The sequence below is a fragment of the Leucoraja erinacea genome, chromosome 35, assembly GCF_028641065.1.
Source record: "Leucoraja erinacea ecotype New England chromosome 35, Leri_hhj_1, whole genome shotgun sequence".
NCBI classification, from domain to species: domain Eukaryota; kingdom Metazoa; phylum Chordata; class Chondrichthyes; order Rajiformes; family Rajidae; genus Leucoraja; species Leucoraja erinaceus.
In genome coordinates, this window is record NC_073411.1 from 4,852,359 (window position 1) to 4,875,986 (window position 23,628).

At 46.4% G+C, this 23,628-nt stretch overlaps 1 protein-coding gene across 1 annotated transcript in view; it reads left to right on the forward strand.

Annotated features, from left to right (window-relative positions):
* The window catches only part of ido1 (indoleamine 2,3-dioxygenase 1), a 32,260-nt gene extending 9,015 nt beyond the window's left edge, over nucleotides 1–23,245 (forward strand). Inside the window, exons 5-10 of the mRNA XM_055662140.1 lie at nucleotides 3,445–3,459; nucleotides 8,152–8,251; nucleotides 12,547–12,664; nucleotides 15,039–15,090; nucleotides 17,351–17,499; nucleotides 19,707–23,245. Of these exons, the coding sequence (XP_055518115.1) occupies nucleotides 3,445–3,459; nucleotides 8,152–8,251; nucleotides 12,547–12,664; nucleotides 15,039–15,090; nucleotides 17,351–17,499; nucleotides 19,707–20,089 (817 nt within the window). The 3' untranslated portion in view covers nucleotides 20,090–23,245. The remainder of the gene's footprint in view (nucleotides 1–3,444; nucleotides 3,460–8,151; nucleotides 8,252–12,546; nucleotides 12,665–15,038; nucleotides 15,091–17,350; nucleotides 17,500–19,706) is intronic.
* Nucleotides 23,246–23,628: the final 383 nt, after the last annotated feature.

Genomic DNA, 23,628 nt, shown 5'->3' on the forward strand with positions numbered 1-23,628 from the left:
TGCCTGGTCCAAACCTCCTCAGCTGGCCCGCTGGCTGGGCTTTGTGTGAAGTCCAGCACCCGGGACAACTCATCATTCACCCAGCCACGGCCAAGTCGGGCAACAAATTGCCGTGGGGAATTTGTCTCTTATTTTGACCTTTTGTCCCTTATTGGTGAGTGAGAAAGTTGGCAACCCTACCCCTGAGCAAAACCAGGTCTCTTCTGACACCCCCTCCCCAAACCCCCAAATGGCCCTGGGACACTCAGTGATGGACACTTCGAAATCAAAATTACCGCCGTCAAAAATCAAATAGACTTTATTCAAATAGACGTGAATAATAGAAAAATATAGTTTCAAAATTGGTTATGAACCTTTGAAGTCCTAGAGGTTAATTGATTGAACGATTGAAAGATATAGTGTGACAACAGGCCCTTGGGCCCACCAAGTCCACATCAACCATCAATCACGTCACAGTATTGCTTTAGTCATAGAGTGATACAGTGTGCAAACAGGCTCTTCGACCCAACTTGCCCACACCGACCAACATGACCTTGCTACACTTGTCTCACCTGCCTACATTTGGCCCACATCGTTCTAAACCTGTTATTTCCATGTACATGTCTATGTGTTTCTTAGTCCCTGCCTCAACTACCTCCTCCGGCAACTCGTTCCATACACCCACCACCCTTTGTGAGAAAAGGTTACCACTCAGATTCCTGTAAAATCTTTCCCCCTTCACCTTGAACCTATTTTGGAGGATTCCCCTACTCTGGGCAAGGGATTCTGTGCATCTACCCGATCTATTCCTCTCATGATCTTATACACCTCTATAAGATCACCCCTCATCCTCCTGCGCTCCAGGGAATAGAGTCCCACCCTACTCAACCCCTCCCTATAGCTCAGGCCCTCGAGTCCTGGCAACAACCTCGTAAATCTTCCCTGCACCCTTTTACACTTAACATCTTTCCTATAACACGGTGCCCAGAATTGAACACAATACTCAATACTCATAACATAATACAATAATTGTGTTTGGGGGGGGGGGAGGGCGGAGCTGCAGATGCTGGTTTACAATGTAGATAGACACAAAATGCTGGAGTAACGGTTCTTAACGTGACCGCAACACCATCCTACATTACTGCAATGTGACCTCCCAACATCTATGATTATTAAAATTAGACAATAGACAACAGACAACAGACACTGGGTGCAGGAGTAGGACATCTGGCCCTTCGAGCCAGCACTGCCATTCACTGTGATCATGACTGATCATCCACAATCAGTACCCCGTTCCTGCCTTCTCCCCATATCCCTTGACTCCGCTATCTTTAAGAGCCCTATCTAACTCTCTCTTGAAAGCATCAAGAGAATTGGCCGCCACTGCCCTGAGGCAGAGAATTCCACAGGTTTGCAACTCTCTGGGTGAAAATGTTTATTTTTCCTCATCTCCATTCTAAATGGCCTGCCCCTTATTCTTAATAATACTCATACACTTTATTGTCATTGTAAATACATACGACGTAATTTCAGGCGCACTGCACGAGCGGAGATCCAGCGTATCAGATAAATATTGACGACAATGGAAACAACAAAAACGGCAAGAAAAACGTCGTAAACTCTGGCGCCTGGTTCTGGACTCCCGCAACATCGAGAACATGTTTCCTGCCTCTAGCGTGTCCAATCCCTTAATAATCTTACATGTTTCAATATGATCCCCTCTCATCCTTCTAAACTCCAGTGTACACAAGCCCAGTCGCTCCATTCTTTCAACATAAGACAGTCCCGCCATCCCGGGAATTAACCTCGTGAACCTACGCTGCACTCCCTCACTAGCAAAGATGTCCTTCCTCAGATTTGGAGACCAAAACTGCGCACAATACTCCAGGTGTGGTCTCGCCAGGGCCCTCTTCCTGCATATGACTTGCACAGCCTAAAGTTGTCGGACAACTTGTTCTATTTGATCTTATTTGATTGTGCACGCTGGGTTGATTGCATTCGTTGAAAGAGGATGGACCACGTGAAGGTTGCAATCTCCCACCCTGCCAGGGCCCTGTACAACTGTAGAGCACAACATTTGCTCCTATACTCCTCCTGTTATGAAGGTCAGCATGCCATTAGCTTTCTTCACTGCCTGCTGTACCTGCATGCTAATGCCCCTGTCCCACTTAGGAAACCTGAACGGAAACCTCTGGAGTCTTTGCGCCCCACCCAAGGTTTCCGTGCGGTTCCCGGAGGTTTTTGTCAGTCTCCCTACCTGCTTCCACTACCTGCAACCTCCGGCAACCAACTGCAACCTCCGGGAACCGCAGGGAAACCTTGGGTGGGGCGCAAAGTCTCCAGAGGTTTCCGTTCAGGTTTCCTAAGTGGGACAGGGGCATTACTTTCAATTGCTTGCAATAATATTGCTACAGCACAATTCTAAGCTTGCCACTCTAGGCCACTGGTGCACTGCACCCATTATCTGCCTGAATACAGGATGTAGACACAAAATGCTGGAGTAACTCAGCGGGACAGGCAGCATCTCCAGAGCAAAGGAATGGGTGCCATTTTGGGTCGAGACCCTTCTTCAGACTGATGTCAGGTGGAGGGAGGTACGTTGATAATGAAGTGTAAGGTGTGAAAACAGGACAAAGGGAATGGAGATCAAGGACAATGTAGAATAGATCATTGTTAGCTGGGAGAAGGTGACAACAAAACAAACACAGATAACATGTTGTCGGAGACAGTACAAGACTGGTCGGAGAACTGGGAAGGGGGAGGGATGGAGAGAGAGGGAAAGCAAGGGTTATTTGAAGTTGGAGAAGTCAATGTTCATACCACTGGGGTGTAAACTACCCAAGCGAAATATGAGGTGCTGTTCCACCAATTTGTGCTGGGCCTCACTCTGACAATGGAGGAGGCCCAGGACAGAAAGGTCAGTGTGGGAATGGGAGGGGGAGTTAAAGCCCTGTCCCACTACGAGTTCATTCAAGAGCGCACCCGATTTTTTAAAAATCAAACTCGTGGTAAGCACGTAAAATGTACATAGTGGGTACGTCGGACCTCAGGACGTCTCTTAGCGGCTTGTAACGCTAACGGCAGGTATTTGGGAAAGGCGGTAAGCTCGGGAAGACTCGTGAAGATTTTTCAACATGTTGAAAAATGTCCACGAGAGCCCCGAGTACCGACGAGCGGCCATTACGGTAAATCTCCGAGTTTGAATCAGGGCAAATTCGGGAGAGCTCTTGGAATGAACTCGTACCGTGGGACAGGGCTATTAAAGTGTTTAGCAACCTGGAGATCAGGTTGGTTTAGGCAGACTGAGCGGAGGTGTGTATAATTTGAGGACACAATTCTCATGTTTCATTTGCAATTTGTTAGTGTTCACTTGGAAGGTGAATCTTGCTTTTCAACACTAAATTGTGGAAAATGCTAATTATTTCCTTAATTCCTTTTATATACCTCCTCGGTGAACCCTTCCAGTGCCATGGAGTTAGGGTGAGTATTGAGGCTCTTTGTTCTCTATTCTCTTGATGCATTTTGCACTGTAAGTTGTGAGGAAACATAGACAAAAGGTGCAGGAGGAGGCCATTCGGCCCATCGAGCCAGGAGAGTGTAGGAAGGAACTGCAAATGCTGATAGACACAAAATGCTGGAGTAACTCAGTGGGACAGGCAGCGTCTCTGGAGAGGATGAATGGTGACGTTTCAGGTCGAGACCCTTCTCCTGACTGATAGTCGGGGAGAGGGAGGGATATGGAAAGGTACAAAGAGAATGTAAGGTGTGAAAAGGAGAGATCAAAGCAGACGATGATCAAGGAAATGTACATTGATGGCTAAGGGGAAGTTGACAACGAGGCAAACAAACAGTAAAATTACTCAGGAGGACACGGTGGTGCAGCGGTAGAATGACTGTCCGACAACGGCAGAGACCTGGGTTTGATGCTGACTATACAGTAGGCGCTGTCTGTATGAAGTTTGTATGTTCTCCCCGTGACCTGTGTGGGCTTTCTCCGAGATCTTCAGTTTCCTCCCACACTCCAACAACTTACAGTTTTGCAGGTTAATTGTCCCTGGTCTGTACGATAGTGTTAGGGTGGTCGGTGCAGACTCGATGGGCCGAAGGGCCTGTTTCCGCGCTATACCTCTAAAACCAAAGCTATAACTAACGCTAATAACAGGAAAGTGGTCAGTAAATGAATGCTTCTTTCCCTGCAGTAATGTGCAAATATCTCAAATATCTCAAATACTTTTCAAGCAGTGCAAGAGAATTTGGGAGTGTGAAGTGAATACAATGCTAATACATCGTTTATTCTTCTAATGACACAGAATAAGACCATTTGGCCCACTGAGCACATACTAGCTTTGATGCTATCTCCCCTCTTTATTTCTTTATTTCCCCAAATCCCTACAACGTTAGTCAGAAGGTGGTGAATCTGTAGAATTCTTTGCCACACAAGGCTGTGGAGGCCAAGTCAATGGATATATTCAAGGCAGAGATAGATATATTCTTGATTAGTACGGGTGTCAGAGGTTGTAGGGAGAGAGCAGAAGAATGGGGTTAGGAGGAAAAGATAGATCAGCCATGTTTGAATGGCAGAGTAGACGATGGGCCGAATGGCCTAATTGTACTCTTATCACATGATCTTATGACCTTATGACATATTCTCTATTATACACTTATGCCTATCAATTTTTGTTTCATTCTTTATAGCATTAAAGATGATAAGAGAGAAAAGATTTAAGGTCATATGTGATAGGATCAGAATTAGGCCATTCGGCCCATTGAGTCTACTCCACCATTCAATCATGGCTGATCTATCTCTTCCTCCTAATCTCATTCTCCTGCCTTCTCCCATTAACCCTAGACACTCGCCAAGAGAGATTAGCCATTAGAGACACGTTCTTGGTTCTTGGTTCTTGGTCCTCCAAAATATTCCAAATGGAATTTAAACTGGAGGCGGTGAAGGGAGGGCTTAAGCCAGAAAGGGTTATTGGGAAGAAAGAGCTACTTTAAATGTAGTTGCATCTGGTTGGGTAACTATAGTTTGGTGGAGATTATTCCATGCTTTAATTGTGCGGGGGAAGAACGAATTGCTGTACACGTCTGTCTTTGTAGCTGGGATCACAAATTGGATCGAATGCCCCCGTCTGCTCCTAATTGGTTTGGGTTTGGTGTAGGTCTTGTAGTCTATGTCGAGCTGACGTTAGAGGGATTATGGGCCAAAAGCAGGCTAATGGGACAAACTCAAATATGCAACTTGGTTAGCATGGACAAGTTGGACCGAAGGGCTGGTTTTCATACCACATAAGTCTATGACTGCATTAATGGTTATAAGAGTAGATAAGATTTTGATAGATGATAGTTGTAGTTTTGATCAGGGATTTGAGGGAAAGGAGGAAATGACCCCATGGCACCAATCATACCCTATTCTCCCACATTCATAGAAACATAGAAACATAGAAATTAGGTGCAGGAGTAGGCCATTCGGCCCTCGAGCCTGCACCGTCATTCAATATGATCATGGCTGATCATCCAACTCAGTATCCCGTACCTGCCTTCCCTCCATACCCTCTGATCCCCTTAGCCACAAGGGCCACATTTAACTCCCTCTTAAATATAGCCAATGAACTGGCCTCAACTATCCTCTGTGGCAGAGAGTGCCACAGATTCACCTCTCGCTTTGTGAAAAAGGTTCTCCTCATCTCTGTTTTAAAGGATTTCCCCCTTATCCTTAAGCTGTGACCCCTTGTCCTGGACTTCCCCAACATCGGGAACAATCTTCCTGCATCTAGCCTGTCCAACCCCTTAAGAATTTTGTAAGTTTCTATAAGATCCCCCCTCAATCTCCTAAATTCTAGAGAGTATAAACCGAGTCTATCCAGTCTTTCTTCATAAGACAGTCCTGACATCCCAGGAATCAGTCTGGTGAACCGTCTCTGCACTCCCTCAGCCCTTCCCAGTTTTTCCCATCTACCTGCATTAGGGGCAATCTTTACTAACCAATTACTCTTCAAATCCTGCTCAGGATATATGAGAATGGAAAATCTACTGGGTCACATGGAAAACGCGCAAACTCCCGAGGTCTGTGTCGAACCCGGGCCTCTGGTGCACTGAGTCAGCAGCTCTACCCGCTGCGTTACTGTACAGAGTCCCTTGCCCAGATGTGGTAGATGCACAGAGTCTCTTGCCCAGAGCAGGTGAATCGAGGACCAGGTGACGCAGTTTTAAGGTGAAGACGAAAAAGATTTAATGGGTAACTTTTTCACACAAAGGGTGGTGGGTGCATGGAAGGAACTGCCCAGAGTTGAGGGTGGGACTCCTCCAGCATTTAAGAAACAGACAGGTACATGGATAGGACGGGTTTGGTGGGATATGGACCAAACGCGGATTGGTGGGACTCGTATAGCTGGGACATGTTGGCCGGTGTGGGCACAATTCAATGTGATCATGGCTGATCATACACACTCAGCACCCCGTTCCAGCCTTTCGCCCATATCCCCTGACTGCGCTATCTTTAAGAGCTCTATCCAACTCTCTCTTGAAAGCATGCAGAAATTTGGCCTCCACAGATTCACAACCCTCTGTGTGAAAAAGTTTTTCCTCATCTCCGTTGTAAATGGCTTACTCCTTATTTTTATGGGGTATTAAGATTGAGAGCTTTAGCCTCCTTAAGGACTCTTCCTTCACAGCACTGGAGGGAAAGGTAATTCAGGAGCCCCAGCGGGTTACTTGATGAATGTGGAGTAAGAAAACGAGAGCTGCCAGAAGAACTCAGCAGGTCAGGCAGCATGTGTGGAAAGCAATGAATGGATGATATTTTGATCTGGACTGACAGAGTAGAGGGGAGATAGCCTGTCTCTAAAGGTGGAGGTGGAAGTTGGGCAAGAGTTAGCAAGTGATAGGTGGAAACAGTTGAAGAGGGAGGTCATTAGCAGGTGAGAGTCTAATGAGATTGGGAGGGGTGGGGATAGGAACGGAAGCCGTGAGGAGGTCAGTGGAGATAACACTGTATAAGTGTGAGGAGGGTTTCTGCCTTCATTGCTTCTACAGGGATATGGGCCAAACCCAGGTGAGAGTAATGTAGCTGGGACATGTTGGCTAGTGTGGCCAAGTTGGGCCGAGTGGCCTGTTTCCAAACTGTATCACTCTATGACTCTCTGACTCTACAGGTAACATGTTACAGGTCCTCACGAGACTCTTTCTGAATCATCTTTATGGGTTTGAAGAAGGGTCCCGACCCAAAACCTCCTTGTTCTCCATGGAAGCTGCCCGATCACTGGGTTACTCCAGCATTCTTTCTCCAGCAGTTGGGCGGCACGGTGGCGCAGCGGTAGAGTTGCTGCCTTACAGCGCCAGAGACCCGGGTTCGATTCAAACCGTGGGTACTGTCCGTATGGGGTTTACGCATTTGGCTAGTAATGCACCACCAGGTAGATCAGACCATCGATATTGCCCAAACCCACAGTCACTTACAACCCTGTAAGTGTGGGAAGTATGGAGTGCGGGAGGAAACGGAGCACCCGGAGAAAACCCACTCTGTCACGGGGAGATCCTACAAACTCCGCATGGACAGCATCCGTAGTCAGTATCAAACCCGGGACTGGCACTGTAAGGCAGTAACTCTCCAGCAGTGCCACCGTGCCACCCCTTTTTGAAATGAAAAAAAAAAAATGATGATTCAATTTTATTGTCATTGTCAGTGTACAGTACAGAGACAACGAAATGCATTTTTAGCATCTCCCTTGAAAGGGAGACACAGGGCGTCGCGGTGTGCCCGCGCCTGCCGCCGTAATTACATTCCATTACAGGCAAAGGTGGGTGAAGTGTCTTGCCCAAGGACACAACGACAGTATGCACTCCAAGCGGGATTTGAACCGGCTACCTTCCGGTCGCCAGCCGAACACTTAGCCCATTGTGCTATCTGTCGCCTCAATGCTTAAAATGTTTTAAAAAAACCGACCCCACCGACTAACAACTTGATCATCTTTGGAATGGGGAACTATTCGTTCAACGTCACTGTAATTCTGGCTGCTGGAAGATCGGCCTATCTCTTCACTAAAATTGGAGGTGTCAACCAGATTAAAACGGACATGTTTTGACTATTAAAAAGCTTGTGATGCAAAATTGTCTTTCTATTCATGTGCTGGTATTTTGTATGACCACTAGATGGTAACAAATGTCTTCCAGGAACTTGGACACGATCTTTGCACTGCCTGGAGGGGAGAGCTTGAAGGGATTTTTTCTGGTAACGTTGGAGGTAGAACTGGCTGCTGTTGACGGCATCAAGGTACGGAGTCCTACCGCAAGGGGTGTGAAGACTCACACCTCTGCAGGTGTAAAGGTGTACTGAATGATTGAGGCCATCACACAAACCAACCTCCCTTCCAATGACTCCATCTACACTTCACGCTGCCTCAGCTAGACCACCAGCATAACCAAGGACCAGTCTCACCCCAGCCACTCCCTTTTCTCCCCTCTCCCATCAGGCAAGAGGTGCAGAAGTGGGAAAACGCAAACCTCCAAATTCAGGGGCTGTTTCTTCCCAGCTTTTATCAGGCAACTAAACCATCCTACCACCAACTAGAGAGCAGCCCAGATCTACCATCTACCTCATTGGAGACCCTCACATTTTCTTTAATTGGATTTGACTGGACTTTATCTAGCACTAAACAATATTCCTTTTATCCTGTATCTGTACACTGCGGATGGCTTGATTGTAAGATTGTAAGACGGCTTTATTGTCTGAAGAAGGGTCTCGACCCGAAACGTCGTCCATTCCTTCTCTCCAGAGATGCTGCCTGACCCGCTGAGTTACTGCAGCATTTTGCATCTACCTTCGATTTAAACCAGCATCTGTAGTTCTTTCCTACACATAAAAAGATTTTTGCTACAGACTATAGACAATAGACAATAGGTGCAGGAGTAGGCCATTCTGCCCTTCGAGCCAGCACCGCCATTCATTGTGATCATGGCTGATCATCCACAATCAGTATCCCATTCCTTCCCTCTCCCCATATCCCTTTATCTTTAAGAGCCCTGTCTAACTCTCTCTTGAAAGCATCCAGAGAATTGGTCTTCACTGCCTTCTGAGGCAGAGAATTCCACAGATTCACAACTCTCTGTGTGAAAAAGTGTTTCCTCGTTTCCGTTCTAAATGGCCTACCCCTTATTCTGAAACTGTGGCCCCTGTTTCTGGACTCTTCCCAACATCGGGAACATTTTTCCTGCCTCTAGCATGTCCAATCCCTTAATAATCTTACATGTTTCAATAAGGTCCCCTCTCATTCTTCTAAATTCCAGTGTATACAAGCCCAGTCGCTCCATTCTATCAACATATGACAGTCCCGCCATCCTGGGAATTAACCTGGTGAACCTACGCTGCACTCCCTCAATGGCAAGAATGCCCTTCCTCAAATTTGGAGACCAAAACTGCACACAATACTCCATGTTTTGTCTCACTAGGGTCTTGTACAACTGCAACAGGACCTCTTTGCTCCTATACTCAACTCCTCTTGTTATGAAGGCCAACACGCCATTTACTTTCTTCACTGCCCGCTGCACCTGAATGCTTACTTTCAGTGACTGATGAACTAGGGCACCCAGATCTCGTGATTTTAATGTGCCTTTTGACGTGACAATAAACTAAACTGATCTAAACAAGGATCAGGGGACCGAGCTTCTCAGATGGACTGAGTCCATTCTTAACTACATTGGCAATAAGATATATCGGTGAAGAAACTACGAGGGTTAATTGCAATTTGGGCAAATGCAGGTGTTTTATTTATGACCCTGGATGATATCATTGTCCTACAGGAAATGTTTGCAATTCCAGCCATACTTGCTGCATCATTATGTTGCACCTGACTAATCTGAGCATTGTCTTAAGTCCAACAACAGTCTCACTCTGATGTTCAGGCCAAGTTCAAGATCATAATTTAGCGTGACTGTGCTTAGCAGTCATTGTTCAATCATTATAACCATCATGTCGATTACAGCTGCCACCGCTCCATGTTGGGGCAGAACAATGGGTTGTTTTGAAGGAATGTGTTCCATTCTGAACTAAAATTTTGCTACCACAGATAATCTTCTGGCAGAGTGCACTTCAAACATTGAAATGACATCAGGAATTAAAATAATTTTCCTATAAGCATGGCAAACTGCCCCTGATAACATTAATATCATCAATTTTCACCTTGTAGCGTATGTTCTCTAAAAAGACGTGCAGTACAAATTTGTAGGTTCATTGGCTTGGCATAAGTGTGAATTGTCCCTAGTGAATTGTGTGCAGGATAGTGCTAGTGTGCAGGATAGTGCTAGTGTGCAGGATAGTGCTAGTGTGCAGGGATCGTTGGTCGGTGCAGACTCGGTGGGCCGAAGGGCCTGTTTCTGCACTGAATCTCTAAACTAATCTAAGCTAAATGTCAGAGGTTGATGGGCGACTTGAGAGAAGTATATAAACCTATGAGAGACATAGATACGGTAGACAGTCAGAACGTGTCTCCCAGGCTAGAAATGTTGGCATGGATGTGATGGGCCGAAGGGTCTGTTTCTGTGTAGGGAGGAACTGCAGATGCTGGGTTTATACCGAAGAGAGACACAAAATGCTGGAGTACCTCACCGAGTCGGGCAACTGCTCTGGAGAACATGGAAAGGTGGGGTTTAGGATCGGGACCCTTCTTCAGATTGATTGTAGAGAGGAAGAGGAGGGGGTTTGGGGGGTGGGTAGTGGTGAGATTGCTGGGTGAGAGGAGAGGCATGACAAAGCAGCGCATGATACAGTTAACCCTGACCTGAAACGTCACTTATCCATGTTCTCCAGAGATGCTGCCTGACCTGCTGAGTTACTCCAGCACTCTGTGATATTTTTATCTACACTTGCTTCTACAATTTAGTTACATCCCACCAATGTCTTCTCTGTTGCAAAGAAACCTGCCTGTGTCTAGAAATGGAATCTCTCCATATTTGGCCTGTCCCACTTGGTGATTTTTTCGGCAACTGCCGGCATCGTTGACTGACGTAACGGGTCACCGAAAAATACGCGGCGTGATGACGTGCGACGTACCGTGTTTTTTTCAAAATGTTCAAAATCTTTTGGCGACACTGATATGACGCCAGCAGAAAAAAATCGCCAAGTGGGACAGGCCCTTAAAACTCTCCAACCCTATAAGCCCGCTCTGCAAATTCTCAACTGGTGTCACCGTACCTCCCGCTGTGTCGGTCATCAAGTCAAGTCAAGTCAAGTCAAGTTTATTTGTCACATACACATACGAGATGTGCAGTGAAATGAAAGTGGCAATGCTCGCGGAACAACAAACCAACCAAACAAATTATAAACACAATCATAACACACATATTATTTTACATAATAAATAATAGAAGGAAAAACGTTCTGTACAGTTAGACCCTGGTGAGAAAGGCGTTTACAGTCCGAATTGCCTCTGGGAAGAAACTCCTTCTCAACCTCTCCGTTCTCACTGCATGGCAACGGAGGCGTTTGCCTGACCGTAGCGGCTGGAACAGTCCGTTGCAGGGGTGGAAGGGGTCTCTCATGATTTTGTCATCATGCTGCAGCTTTGTCTGTAGAAGGGTCCCGACACGAAACGTCACTTGGCCATTTTCTACAGAGATGCTGCCTGACCGGCTCAGTTACTCCAACACTTTGTGTCCTTGTATCTTCGGTATAAACCAGCATCCTCAGTTCCTATTTAACTGCGTTAGTTTCATTGTAGGGTGTAAACTTGGCCAGCAGGACACGGGACGAGCTGTCGGGGAATAGAGAGAGAAGGTGAGAGAGGCAAAGTTTAAAGGAGATGTTCACAGAGACTGGTGACTGAAAGAGGCAGATACGATAATGACATTCAAGGGACTTTTGGACAGGCACGTGGATATGCAAGGATTCGAGGGATATGGATTATGTGCGGGCAGATAAGAGTCGGTCTTGGCATCATGTTGACACAGGCATTGTGGACCGAAGGGCCTGTTCTTAGGCTGTGCTGTTCTATGTTCTGTGTAGAACAGGTTAGACAGAACAGGCCTGAAGAAGGGTCTCGACCCGAAACGTCACCAGAGATGCTGCCTGTCCAGCAGTTTGCGTCTACCTTCGATTTAAACCAGCATCTGCAGTTCTTCCCTACCCAGGTTAGAGAGAACTAAGTGAGTAATGACTAAGACTGGGCATGGCCTCTTACTGCATAAGGAAATATGAAGAATATAAACATAGTTTTAAGATTAATTTTAAAGATCCAGTGTGGAAACAGGCCCTTCAGCCCACTGAGTCCATGCTGACCAACGATCACCAGTACACTAGTTCTGTCCTGGATACTGGGGACAATTTACAGAAGCCAATTAACCTACAAACCTGCATGCCCTTGGAATGTGGGAGGGAACCAGAGCACCCGGAGAAAACCCACGCGGTCACAGGTAGAACGTGCAAATTCCGTAGAAACCGCACCTGTGGTCAGGATGAAACCCGGGTCTCTGACGCTGTGAGGCAGCAACTCTACCGCTGTGCCACTGTGCTGCAGTAAGGGAACTCCATGATAGTTTATTTTGCTTTTCTAATCATTCCGTCCCTGTGAACAGGCAATTGCTGCTGCAACCGAAGCAATCTGGCGGAACGAAGATGATTTAATGAAGACTGCTTTGCTAGAGATGGCTGAATCAATCAGAAAGATGAACAAGGCGTTCAGGAAGATGGACGGTGAGTTTAGGCTGGCTGTTGTTGACAGTGCTTGAGTGTTTGAGCACCCAAATTAATGGTGACTGATGAACCTTCCAGTATGTAGGAAGGAAGTACAGATGCTGGTTTACACCGAAGGCTGTAGTAACTTAACAGGCAGCAGTCGAGACCCTTCTTCAGACTTCAGACACTCCAGGCTACGAAGAAGGGTCTTGACCCAAAACGTCACCCATTGAGAGAGAGATGCTGCCTGTCCAGCTGAGTTACTCCAGCATTTTGTGTCTATCTTAAGAACAATTCATGGATAGGCGTTGCTGTCTTCCCTCCAGTGCAGATAGCCCCAGGAAATGTACAATTACAATTAGATTGTATGAGTTTAGTTGAGTTTTGTTTATTGTCTCGTGCATCAAGGTTCAGTGAAAAGCTTTTGTTGCGTGCTATCCAGGCAGATTCCAATCGAGCCGTCCACACTGTGTACATACATGATCAAGGGAAAAATATGAATAAAATTTAGTGCAAGGTAAAGCCAGTAAGGCCTGGTCAAAGATAGTCCGAGGGTCTCTAGTGAGGTAGATAGTAATTCAGGACTGCTCTCTTGTTGCTGGTAGGATGGTTCAGTGGCCTGATAACAGCAGGGAAGAAACTGTGCCTGAATGTGGAGGTGCGCATTTTCATACTTTTATACCTTTTGCCTGATGGGAGGGGGGTGTAGCTGGGATGTGACTCGTCCTTGATGATGCTGCTGGCCTTGCCGAGGCAGCGTGAGGTGTAAATGGAGTCAATGGAAGGGAGGTTGGTTTGCGCGATGGTCTGGGCTGCGTCCACAATTCGCTGCAATTTCCCGCGGTCTTGGATGGAGCTGTTCCCAAACCGTACAGTGATGCACGCTAATAAAATGCTTTCTACGGCTCATCTGTAGAAGTTGGTGAGAGTTGTAGGGGACAGGTCGAACTTCCTGAGACTTCTAATGAAATAGAGGCGTTGGTGTGCTTCAATATGGTTATTGCCTCAATATGGATGGTCCAAGAGAACCTGATGATGATATTGACTCCCAGGACTCTGAAGGCTTCAGCTCCTAGCAGCATTGATATATAGAGGGGGGTGGGAGATTGCAACCTTCACGTGGTCCTCCCTGTTTCGACGAATGCAATCAACCTGGCGTGCACAATCAAATAAGATCAAATAGAACAATTGTCCTACAACTTTAGGCTGTGCACACCATAGGCAAGAAGGAGATATACAGAGAGATCTTGGGGTCCAAGTTCACAACTCCCTGAAAGTGGCCACACAAGTAGATCGAGCTCTAAAACAGGCATATGATATGCTTGCTTTCACTTGTTATGGCATTGACGATAAGATAGACACAAAACGCAGGAGTAACTCAGCGTGACAGGCAGCATCTCTGGAGAGAAGGAATGGATGACGTTTCGGGTCGTTTTGCCCTGTTTCTCTTCTTTCCCCCCCCGAGTCATTGTATTAGAGGTCCTTTTTGAAAAGTTCTTCAGCTGCTCAGCTGATCTTGTCCTGAAGTTCTGAAGAAGGGCCTCGACCCGCAACGACATCCATTACTTCTCTCCAGAGATGCTGCCTGTCCCGCTGAGTTACTCTAGCATTTTGTGTCTATCTTTGGTTTAAACCAGCATCTGCTGTCCCTTCCGACACATGGATTATGGGCAGCCGGGTAAGACAAAGTTTTGGACTGATGAGTTTGAAATAAGATCTCGACCTGAAACGTCACCTATTCCTTCTCTCCAGAGATGCCATCTGACCCGCTGAGTTACTCCAGCATTTTGTGTCCATCTTTAGTTTTGGCATTATGTTTGCCATAGACATAGCGGGAAAAAGGACCTGTTCCTCTGATCGACTGCTCTAAGCTCTATGATACTGAGGCCCACTGGAGGATGCTTGGAGCTGAGGTAGTCAGTTGTCCATGGTCTATGAAGAGGATTGCACCCACCACACCATAATGGGATAGGAACAGTCTGCACCAGTCTCCGTTACTACCCAGAGTTCATGATAGTTTCAGTGATGAGATATAACCAGAAAATGGTTTAAACACTTGACCTGAAACATTGACTCTGCAAGAAAAGATAGTGTAGTTGGGACATGTTGGCCATTGTGGGCAATTTGGGCTGAAGGGCCTGTTTCCACACTGTATCACTCTATGACTCTAACCTCTTCCTATAGCTCAGGCCCTCAAGTCCTGGCAACATCTTTGTAAAATCTTCTCTGCACCCCCTCCAGCTTAACAAATTCAGCTTCAGTAGATTTAGCTCATTCTCGCATCAACCCTTGTCCAAATCTCACTCCGTAATCTACCTCCACGGACTGGCCTATTTCATTCCCTTGAATGAAATTTCCTTTTAATGACGAAGAACATGTTTTTTCTCCCCAGAGTATGTCGACCCTGCTGTATTTTATGGAATAATTCGACTCTTTCTGTCTGGGTATGTATATAATATTAAAATTCAATTAGCATTTCAATGAATAAGCAGTCCGTTCAATCAATGGATTATGTTAATTTTATCCCTTAAATTCTTCATCCAATTTGGTCCAAATCTTGTATAATGTACCATCAACAATCTGGACTAGTCCCACCCCAGTCACTCCCTCTTCTCCCCTCTCCTCTCAGGCAAGAGGTGCAGGAGTGTGAAAACGCACACCTCCAGATTCAGGGCCAGTTTCTTCTCAGCTGTCATATGTCAATTGAACCATCCTATCACCAACTAGTGCATGGTCCTGAGCTACTATCTACCTCATTGGAGACCCTTGGACTATCGTTAATTTCACTTTACTCGACTTTATCTTGCACTACATGTTATTCCCTTTATCCTGTATCCTAACAATGTGGATGGCATGGTTATAATCAGGTATAGTCTTTCGGCTGACTGGATAGCATGCAACAAAAAAGCTTAGAGTCATAGAGTGATACAGCATGGCCCACTCCGGCAAATATGTCCTAGCTACACTAGTCCCACCTGCCTGCGTTTGACCCATATCCCTCCAAACCAGTCCTATCCATGAACCTGTCTAATTGTTTCTTAAACTTTGGGGTAGACCCTGCCTCAATTACCCCCTCCGGCAGCTTGTTCCATGCACCCACCACCCTTTGTGTGAAAAAGTTAGCCCTCAGATTCCTATTAAATCTTTTCCCCTTCACCTTAAACCTATGTCCTCTGGTCCTCGAATCACCTCCTTTGGTCAAGAGACTCTGCGCATCTACCCGATCTATTCCTCTCATGATTTTATACACCTCTACAAGATCACCCCTCATCCTCCTGCGTTCATCGGAATACAGTCCCAGTCGACTCAACCTCTCCCTGTAGCTCAGACCCTCTTGTCTTGGCAATGTCCTTGTAAATATTCTCTGTATCCGTTCCAGCTTGACTGTATCCTTTCATTATACCGAGCAATATACACAGGACAATAAACTAAACTAAACTGTTCTTAAAGGCTCTCATGGTCTTCAATGTACTTTTAATGCAACAATGCACCTTATGAGATCAGAGCGCTCTATATGAATAGACGTGCCCTGCTCTGGTGAGGATTATTGGGCATTGTTCTGGTCGCCCTAGAATGGAGACACGGAAACACTTTTTCTCACAGAGAGTGGTGAGTCTGTGGAATTCTCCACCTCAGAGGGCGGTGGAAGCTGGTTCTCTGGATACTTTCAAGAGAAAGCTAGATACGGATCTTAAAGATAGCGGAGTCAGGGGATATGGGGAGAAGGCAGGAACGGGGTACTGATTGGGGATGATCAGCCATGATCACATTGAATGGGGGTGCTGGCTCGAAGGGCTAAATGGCCTACTCCTGCGCCTGTTGTCTATTGTCTATTGTCTAACGCCCTATTGTGGGAAGGATTTGATTGTGTTGGAGAGAGTGCAGAGGAGATTCACCAGGGAGCTTCCTAGATCAGAGAGCTTCAGTTATGGGGGAAGATTGGAGAGGCTGGCTTTGCCTTACCTGGAGGGAAGGAGGGGACTGTTTGCACCAAACTGGACTTCCCTCTTAAAATCTTAACCCTTTCATGGAAAGGAGTTACAATCAAATAAATGATTCTACTGAGTAGTGATCTGATCGATGCATGTAAGATTATCAGAGCCCCAGATAGAGTAGACAGTCATAAACCTCGGTGGAGGTTGCAAACAAGAGGACGGTGTTTAACATAAGTTTACAAGTTCAGAAGTGATAGGAACAGAATTAGGCCATTCGGCCCACCTACTCTACCATTGCATCATGGCTGATCTATCTCTCCCTCCTAACCCCATTCTCCCATAACCCCTGACAACCGTGACAATCTGAGAGGAAGGCGTTTCAAAGGTTTTCTTTTAACAGAAAGAGTGGTCGATATCTGGAACGGGCTATCAGAGGAGGTGGTGGAATCAGAAACAACCACAATGTTAAACATTGTGGCTCAGTGGTAGAGTTGCTGCCAGATACCTGGGTCCGATGCTGACTATGGATGCTGTCTGTACACAGTTTGTATGCACGCCCTTTATCGACGTGGGTTTCTTGCCTCCCAAATTCCAAAGACGCACAGTTTGTAAGTTAATTGGCCTCTGCAAATTGTGTAGCATAGAGCTAGTGTGAATGGGTGAGTGTAGGTCGCTGTGGACCTGGTGGGCTGAGGGGCCCGTTTCGACGCAGACAGTTTTCTGGCGTCTTCCTTCAACAGGACCTCACGTGGGGCTCATCTTCCTGCAGGTGGAAGGACAACCCAGCCTGTCCAGAGGGGCTTGTGTACGAGGGAGTGTGGGAAGAACCAAGGCAGTTTTCGGGCGGAAGTGCGGCACAGAGCTCCACGCTGCAGTCCTTCGATGAGTTTTTGGGAATACGTCACAGCGAGGAAAGTGGTAAGCACAGTCTCTGCCATGCTATCCCAGTCTGGAAAACACTGTACAGATACAGAATATGGGGAATGATGTTTGGTGCCAGCTGAAGCCCAGTAAAGTCCCATTAGAAACATAGATAGAAAATTGGTGGAGGAGGAGGCCATTCGGCCCTTCAAGCCAGCACCGCCATTCATTGTGATCATGGCTGATCATCCCCAATCAATAACCCGTGCCTGCCTTCGAGCCAGCACCGCCATTCATTGCGATCAAGGCTGATCATCCCCAATCAATAACCCGTGCCTGCCTTCGAGCCAGCACCGCCATTCCACTAGTCCCTAGAGCTATATCTAACCCTCTCTTAAATCCATCCAGTGATTTGGTCTCCACTGCCCTCTGTGGCAGGGAATTCCACAAAATCACAACCCTCTGGGTGAAAAAGTTTTTTTCTCACCTCGGTCTTAAATGACCTCCCCTTTATTCTAAGACTGCGGCCCCTGGTTCTGTACTCGCCCAACATTGGGAACATTTTTCCTGCATCTAGCTTGTCCAGTCCTTTTATGATAATTACTCCTGATAATTACTAGGCCTCAGCTTTCTGTTTTGAGATGCAACTTGGAAAAAGTGATATGTTAGATTGCACACAAAGGGGTCATTTTGGATTGAAATCCATAGCTGTCGTGACAACAGTAAAATTCAATGGAAAAAAAAGCTAACTGGAGAAATAATCAACAAAATGAATAAACTACTCAATTTAAGATTATTGGAAAAAATACTAAGGGAGTACTGCAGAAATTGACAAATATCTACAAGCCTCCTTTCTGAAATATAATGACATATCTCCATATTTGTTGCTTGGTTACTATCAACAGAAAGGCTATTAAGTTTAATTGGAATATTACCTAGGTTAATTGTTGCAAATGCATTATCGAAATTCAGACTGTAAGTCGCACACTTGTCCTGACCTACCATTTATCTCATTGGAGACATTCAGACCAGGGGCGGAAAACCCGGGGGGGCCAGAGGGGACACGTCCCCCCCATGTTTTGAGAGGTGGGGGACATCCCCCCCAAGTTTTTGTGATCACAATTTTTAAATCTCCGTTTTTAGCGCTGGATTGAGCCTCCGAAGCTTCGCGCGTGTGTGTGACTGTGCGCATGCGCGCGTGGCCGCCAAAACATTGTGTCCTCTGTCCCCTCCATGTTTTGATAGCGAGTTCCGCTATTGATTCAGACTATCTTTAATCAGACTTTACTGGGCTATAGATTGCACCAAACATTATTCCCATAATTCTGGATCTGTACACTGTAGACGGCTTGATTGTAACCATGTATAGTTTAGTTTAGTTTAGTTTAGAGATACAATGGGCTATTCGGCCCATCGAGTCCGCGCTGACCTACGATCTCCGCACACTAACGCTACCCTACACACTAGAGACAATTTACAATTTTACCAAAGCCAATTAACCTACAAACCTGCAAGTCTTTGGAGTGTGGGAGGAAACCGGAGCACCTGGAGAAAGCCCACGCAGGTCACGGGAAGAATAGACAGCACCCGTGGTCAGGATTGAACCCGGGTCTCTTACGCTGTAAGGCTGCAACTCGACCGCTGGGCCACCGTGCTGCCCCAAGTCTTTCTGCTGGCTGGGTAGCACGCGCCAAAAAAGCTTTTCTTAATCTTTGCCCAGGACAGCGTACAATGTGTTCGGGGACTCAAAAAAGCTGTGGGCCGAAAGGGATTAACATTTTTAAATAGCCTGTTTCTGCGCAATGTATCTAATTTACTAAGCTAAGGAATTTAGTGTTCTAAATAAATGCCCATTTAAATCGGCTTTCAAGTGGACAGTGCCCTCAAGTGCCGAGAAAAATAAGCTATTCGTTGTGGGTGCTAGCCTAATTTTAAACTATTAATAACTATATTATCGAGGCCTCACCGGGTTATCACTAACAGCATCCTTTTTTATTGTCATCATGCAAAGCAACAATTGTACAGTGCAAAATGAGAAGAAGTTTCTCAGGGAATACCGGAGCATCGCACATAAAAACTTAAAACATTTCACGCATAAATAAAAACAATCCAGTTCCTGATAAAAACAGTACGAATAGTTTTAAAAAAGTGCAGGTAAAAAAAGCAACATTAAAATACAAGTATAAAAAAAAAAATTTAAAAAAAGTTTTTTTGATTAGATTTAACATTGACAATACTTGGTGTTTTTATGTTGTCATTGACAGCTAAATTCCTCCGAAGGATGAGGGATTATATGCCACCCCGGCACAAGGCGTTTATCCGAGCTATTGCGTTGGGCCCTTCTGCGCGGGAGTACGTCGCCAGCCACGCCAGTGCCGGACTCCGAGACGCCTACAACGCCTGCATCGCGGCCCTCGTGTGCCTCAGGAACCACCACATCACCGTGGTCACCCGCTACATCACCATCTTGGCGGCCCGAGCCAAGGCGGGGAAGGCCAAGCTGGGGGCCGATCCTACAGATGTCCTCCAGAAGGCCTCGCCGTCCCTGGGAGAGAGGGGCACCGGCGGCTCGACCATCATGACTTTGCTGAAAAGCACACGGGACTCGACCAAAGAAGCGGCGATCGAGAACAGCGCACAGCTCTGATTACAGCGACCAAAGTGGGTCTCCGTGAACTGTGGGGAGTCATTCACGGATTAAAAACTCTATGTAAACGCTTAGTGCTACGAACATGGACATAGAAAACACAAACTGCCGGTGAGATCCATCAACAGCCGAAAAAAATGAAACATAACAGCTACTTAATGAGCTTGCAATCTTAACATTGAGGTAGTTAGTTATACTTGCTACAGTGTGATTACTTCTGAGTCTTCCAGTTGCCTTCATTCAATGTATGCAGTATTAGTTTAGTTTATTGTCACGTGTACCGAGCTACAGTGAAAAGCTTTTTGTTGCGTGCTATCCAGTCAGCAGAAAGACAATACGTGATTACAATCGAGCCATTTACAGCGTATAGATACATGATAAGGGAATAACGTTTCATGCAAGGTAAAGTCACGTTGGCGCAGCGGTAGAGTTGCTGCTTTACAGTAAAATGCAGCGCCGGAGACCTGGGTTCGATCCCGACTACGGGCGCTGTCTGTACGTTCTCCCCGTGACCTGCGTGGGTTTTCTCCGAGATCTTCGGTTTCCTCCCACATTCCAAAGACCCATTCCGAATTGTCCAGTATAAAAGAAAATTGTCCCTGGTACACACTTCGGAAGGTACAAGGTACAAGCCGATCAAGGAAAGTCCGTGGGTCACCAAAGAGGTCGATGGAAGTTCAGGACTGTTCTCCGGTTGTGGCGGGATGATTAAGTTGCCTGATAACATCCAGGGAAGAAATTGTCCCTTGAGAATGTAATCGGTAAATCAAGTTCCAGTTGCCCCCACACACCCCCGCTCGGGATCGCATGAATCTTTTGTGGCCACAACGATATTTCCATTTTCTTGGTCATCGGTGCCATCTCCAATTTGTTCCGAACCTTTTCCCACCTCTAGTTTCCCTCTACCCTGACTCTCAGTCTGAATAAGGGTCTCGACCCGAAACGTCACCCATTCCTTCTCTCCAGAGATGCTGCTGCCTGTCCCGCTGAGTTACTCCAGCATTTTGTGTCGATCTTCCACTATCTTAGTATAATTTATTGTCACGTGTGCTAGTATCCAGTCAGCGGAAAGACTATACATGATTACAATCGAGCCGTCTACAGTGTACAGATAAAGGATAAAGGGAATAACATATCGTGCAAGTCCGATTAAATTAAAGTCCGATTAGTCCAAGGGTCTCCAATGAGGTGGATGGGAAGTCAGGACAGCTCTCTACTTGGTGGTAGGATGGTTCAGTTGCAACTGATAACCGCTGGGAAGAAACTGTCCCTGAATCTGGAGGTGTACATTTTCGCACTTCTGTACCTCTTGCCTGATGGGAGAGGGGAGAAGAGAGAGTGACCGGGATGAGACTTTGACGGGCATTGCCTGGGCTGGCGTACTATTCTGGGCCAACAGGGGAGGCGAGGGGGCATTAGATGGCAGAGGCTGAAGTCTCACCCACGGACCAACCTTTCGGCATCTTGTGATGGGACTCAGCTGTAAGCATGTAAATAGTTAAGGGGCCGTCCCACTGCAGCGACCTAATTGGCGAGTTGAGAAGAGTTTGCCCTCAACTCATACTCGCAGCATGGTTGACACGAGGTCCTAGGAGGTCTTCGTAACTCTCCTTCATGCTCGAGAGCAGTCCCCGCATATTCGAGGCCTCAGCTAGTTCACGGTGCATTTTTCAACATGCTGAAAAATGCCCGCGATTAAAAAAAGGGCGCGTGGAAAAAAATCAATACTTTTTTTTACTCGTAGGTTTAGGTCGTGGTAGCTCGGCATGTTAGTCGTAGGTAATCGAGGGTAGTGGAAGGTGATTGAAAGGTAGACGTAGATAGTCTTCAACAAAGTCGAAGGGAGGTCGAAGGAGATCAAAGGAGGTCGGCTTCACCCTCCACTATTCGGTGTCCAATTTTCCCGAAGGAGGTTGAAGGAAGTCTTCAACATAGTCGAAGGAGGTCTTCAACATGACACCTTTTCAAACTCTCTTGAACTCTTCTAAGCTCGCCATTTCGGTCCCCGCAGTAGGACAGCCCCTTTACATGATTCATTAAAAAAAAAATTTAAAACTGAATTAAACACTTCTCGGTTTCAGTTTATCATTGTCACGTGTACGGAGGTACAGTGAAAAGCTTTGTTTTGCATGTTAGCTAATCCAATCCGATATACCAAGGCGGCATGGTGGCCCAGCGGTAGGGTTAATGCCTTACAGCACCAGAGACCCGAGTTCGATCCTGACCACGGGTGCTGTCTGTACGGAGTTTGCACGTTCTCCCTGTGACCGCGTGGGTTTTCACCGGGTGCTCCGGTTTCCTCCCACACTCCAAAGACGTGCAGGTTTGTAGGTTTTCAATTGGCTTGGTGGAATAGATGCAAATTTGCCCCAGTGTGTGGGATAGTGTTGGTGTATGGGGGTCGCTGGTCGGCGCGGACTCAGTGGGCCGAATGGCCTGTTTCTGTGCTGCATCTCTAAACTAAACTAAACCATACATAAATACAATCAAGTCAAATAGGTCGAGCAAAGGGGAAGATACAGAGTGCAGAATATAGTTCTCACCATTGAAGGGCATCATTTCAAAACAAACTGAACTGCCGTTAATTCATATATTTAGCATATTTCATGTGTATATGTGTTTCGTTGAGCTACTGGAGGCCATTCAGTCCATCAAAGTACTGCTAGCAATTGTATCCCACCATCTCTTCCTATGAAATCTTTTCCCTCTCACCTTAAACCTTTGTCCTCTGATTCTCGATTCCCTTACTCTGGGCAAGAGACTCTGTGCATTTACCCGATCCACACGTCTCATGATCTTATACAACTCTGTAAGATCACCCTTCATCCTCCTGCGCTCCAAGGAATAAAGTCCTAGCCTGCCCAACCTCTCCCTGTAGTGCAGGTCCTGGCAGCATCCTTGTAAATCTTCTCTGGATCTTTTCCCAGCTTGACAACGTCTTTCCTGTAACATGGTTGAATGAAGGAAGTTCCCAAATTCCATGCTGGGGCAGACAGGAACAGAAATGTGGCTGTTGTGTGAGCTGCCGTCCTGCGGGGAATTCCTAACCCACTGGAAACATTTCCCAGCCCGATTAAAACCAGTGTCCTGCACTTCCCATCCCACACTACAGTGGAAAAGCAACACAAATAAATTGGCAGAACATTTCTTAATGTCCAGGTTGAAGCAGTCAATTGGCACTGTGGCTCAGCGGTAGAGTAGCTGCCTTACAATGCCGGAGACCTGGGTTCGATCCTGTCTAGGGGTGTTGTCTGTACCTCCTGTCTGTGACTGCCTGGGTTTACTCTGGATGCTCCTGTTTCCTCCCACACTCCAAAGGCATGCAGGTTTGTAAGTTAATTGGCTAAGTTAAAATTGTAAATTGTCCCCAGTGTGTAGGATAGTGCGAATGTCGGATATGGTAGCATACAGAGTGATCGCTGGTTGGCGTGGAACCAGTGGGTCGAAGAGTGTGTAAGAAAGAACTGCAGATGCTGGTAAAACCGAAGATAGACACAAACCTTTCTGTCCTCGCTCTCCTCCATTGTCAGAGTGAGGCT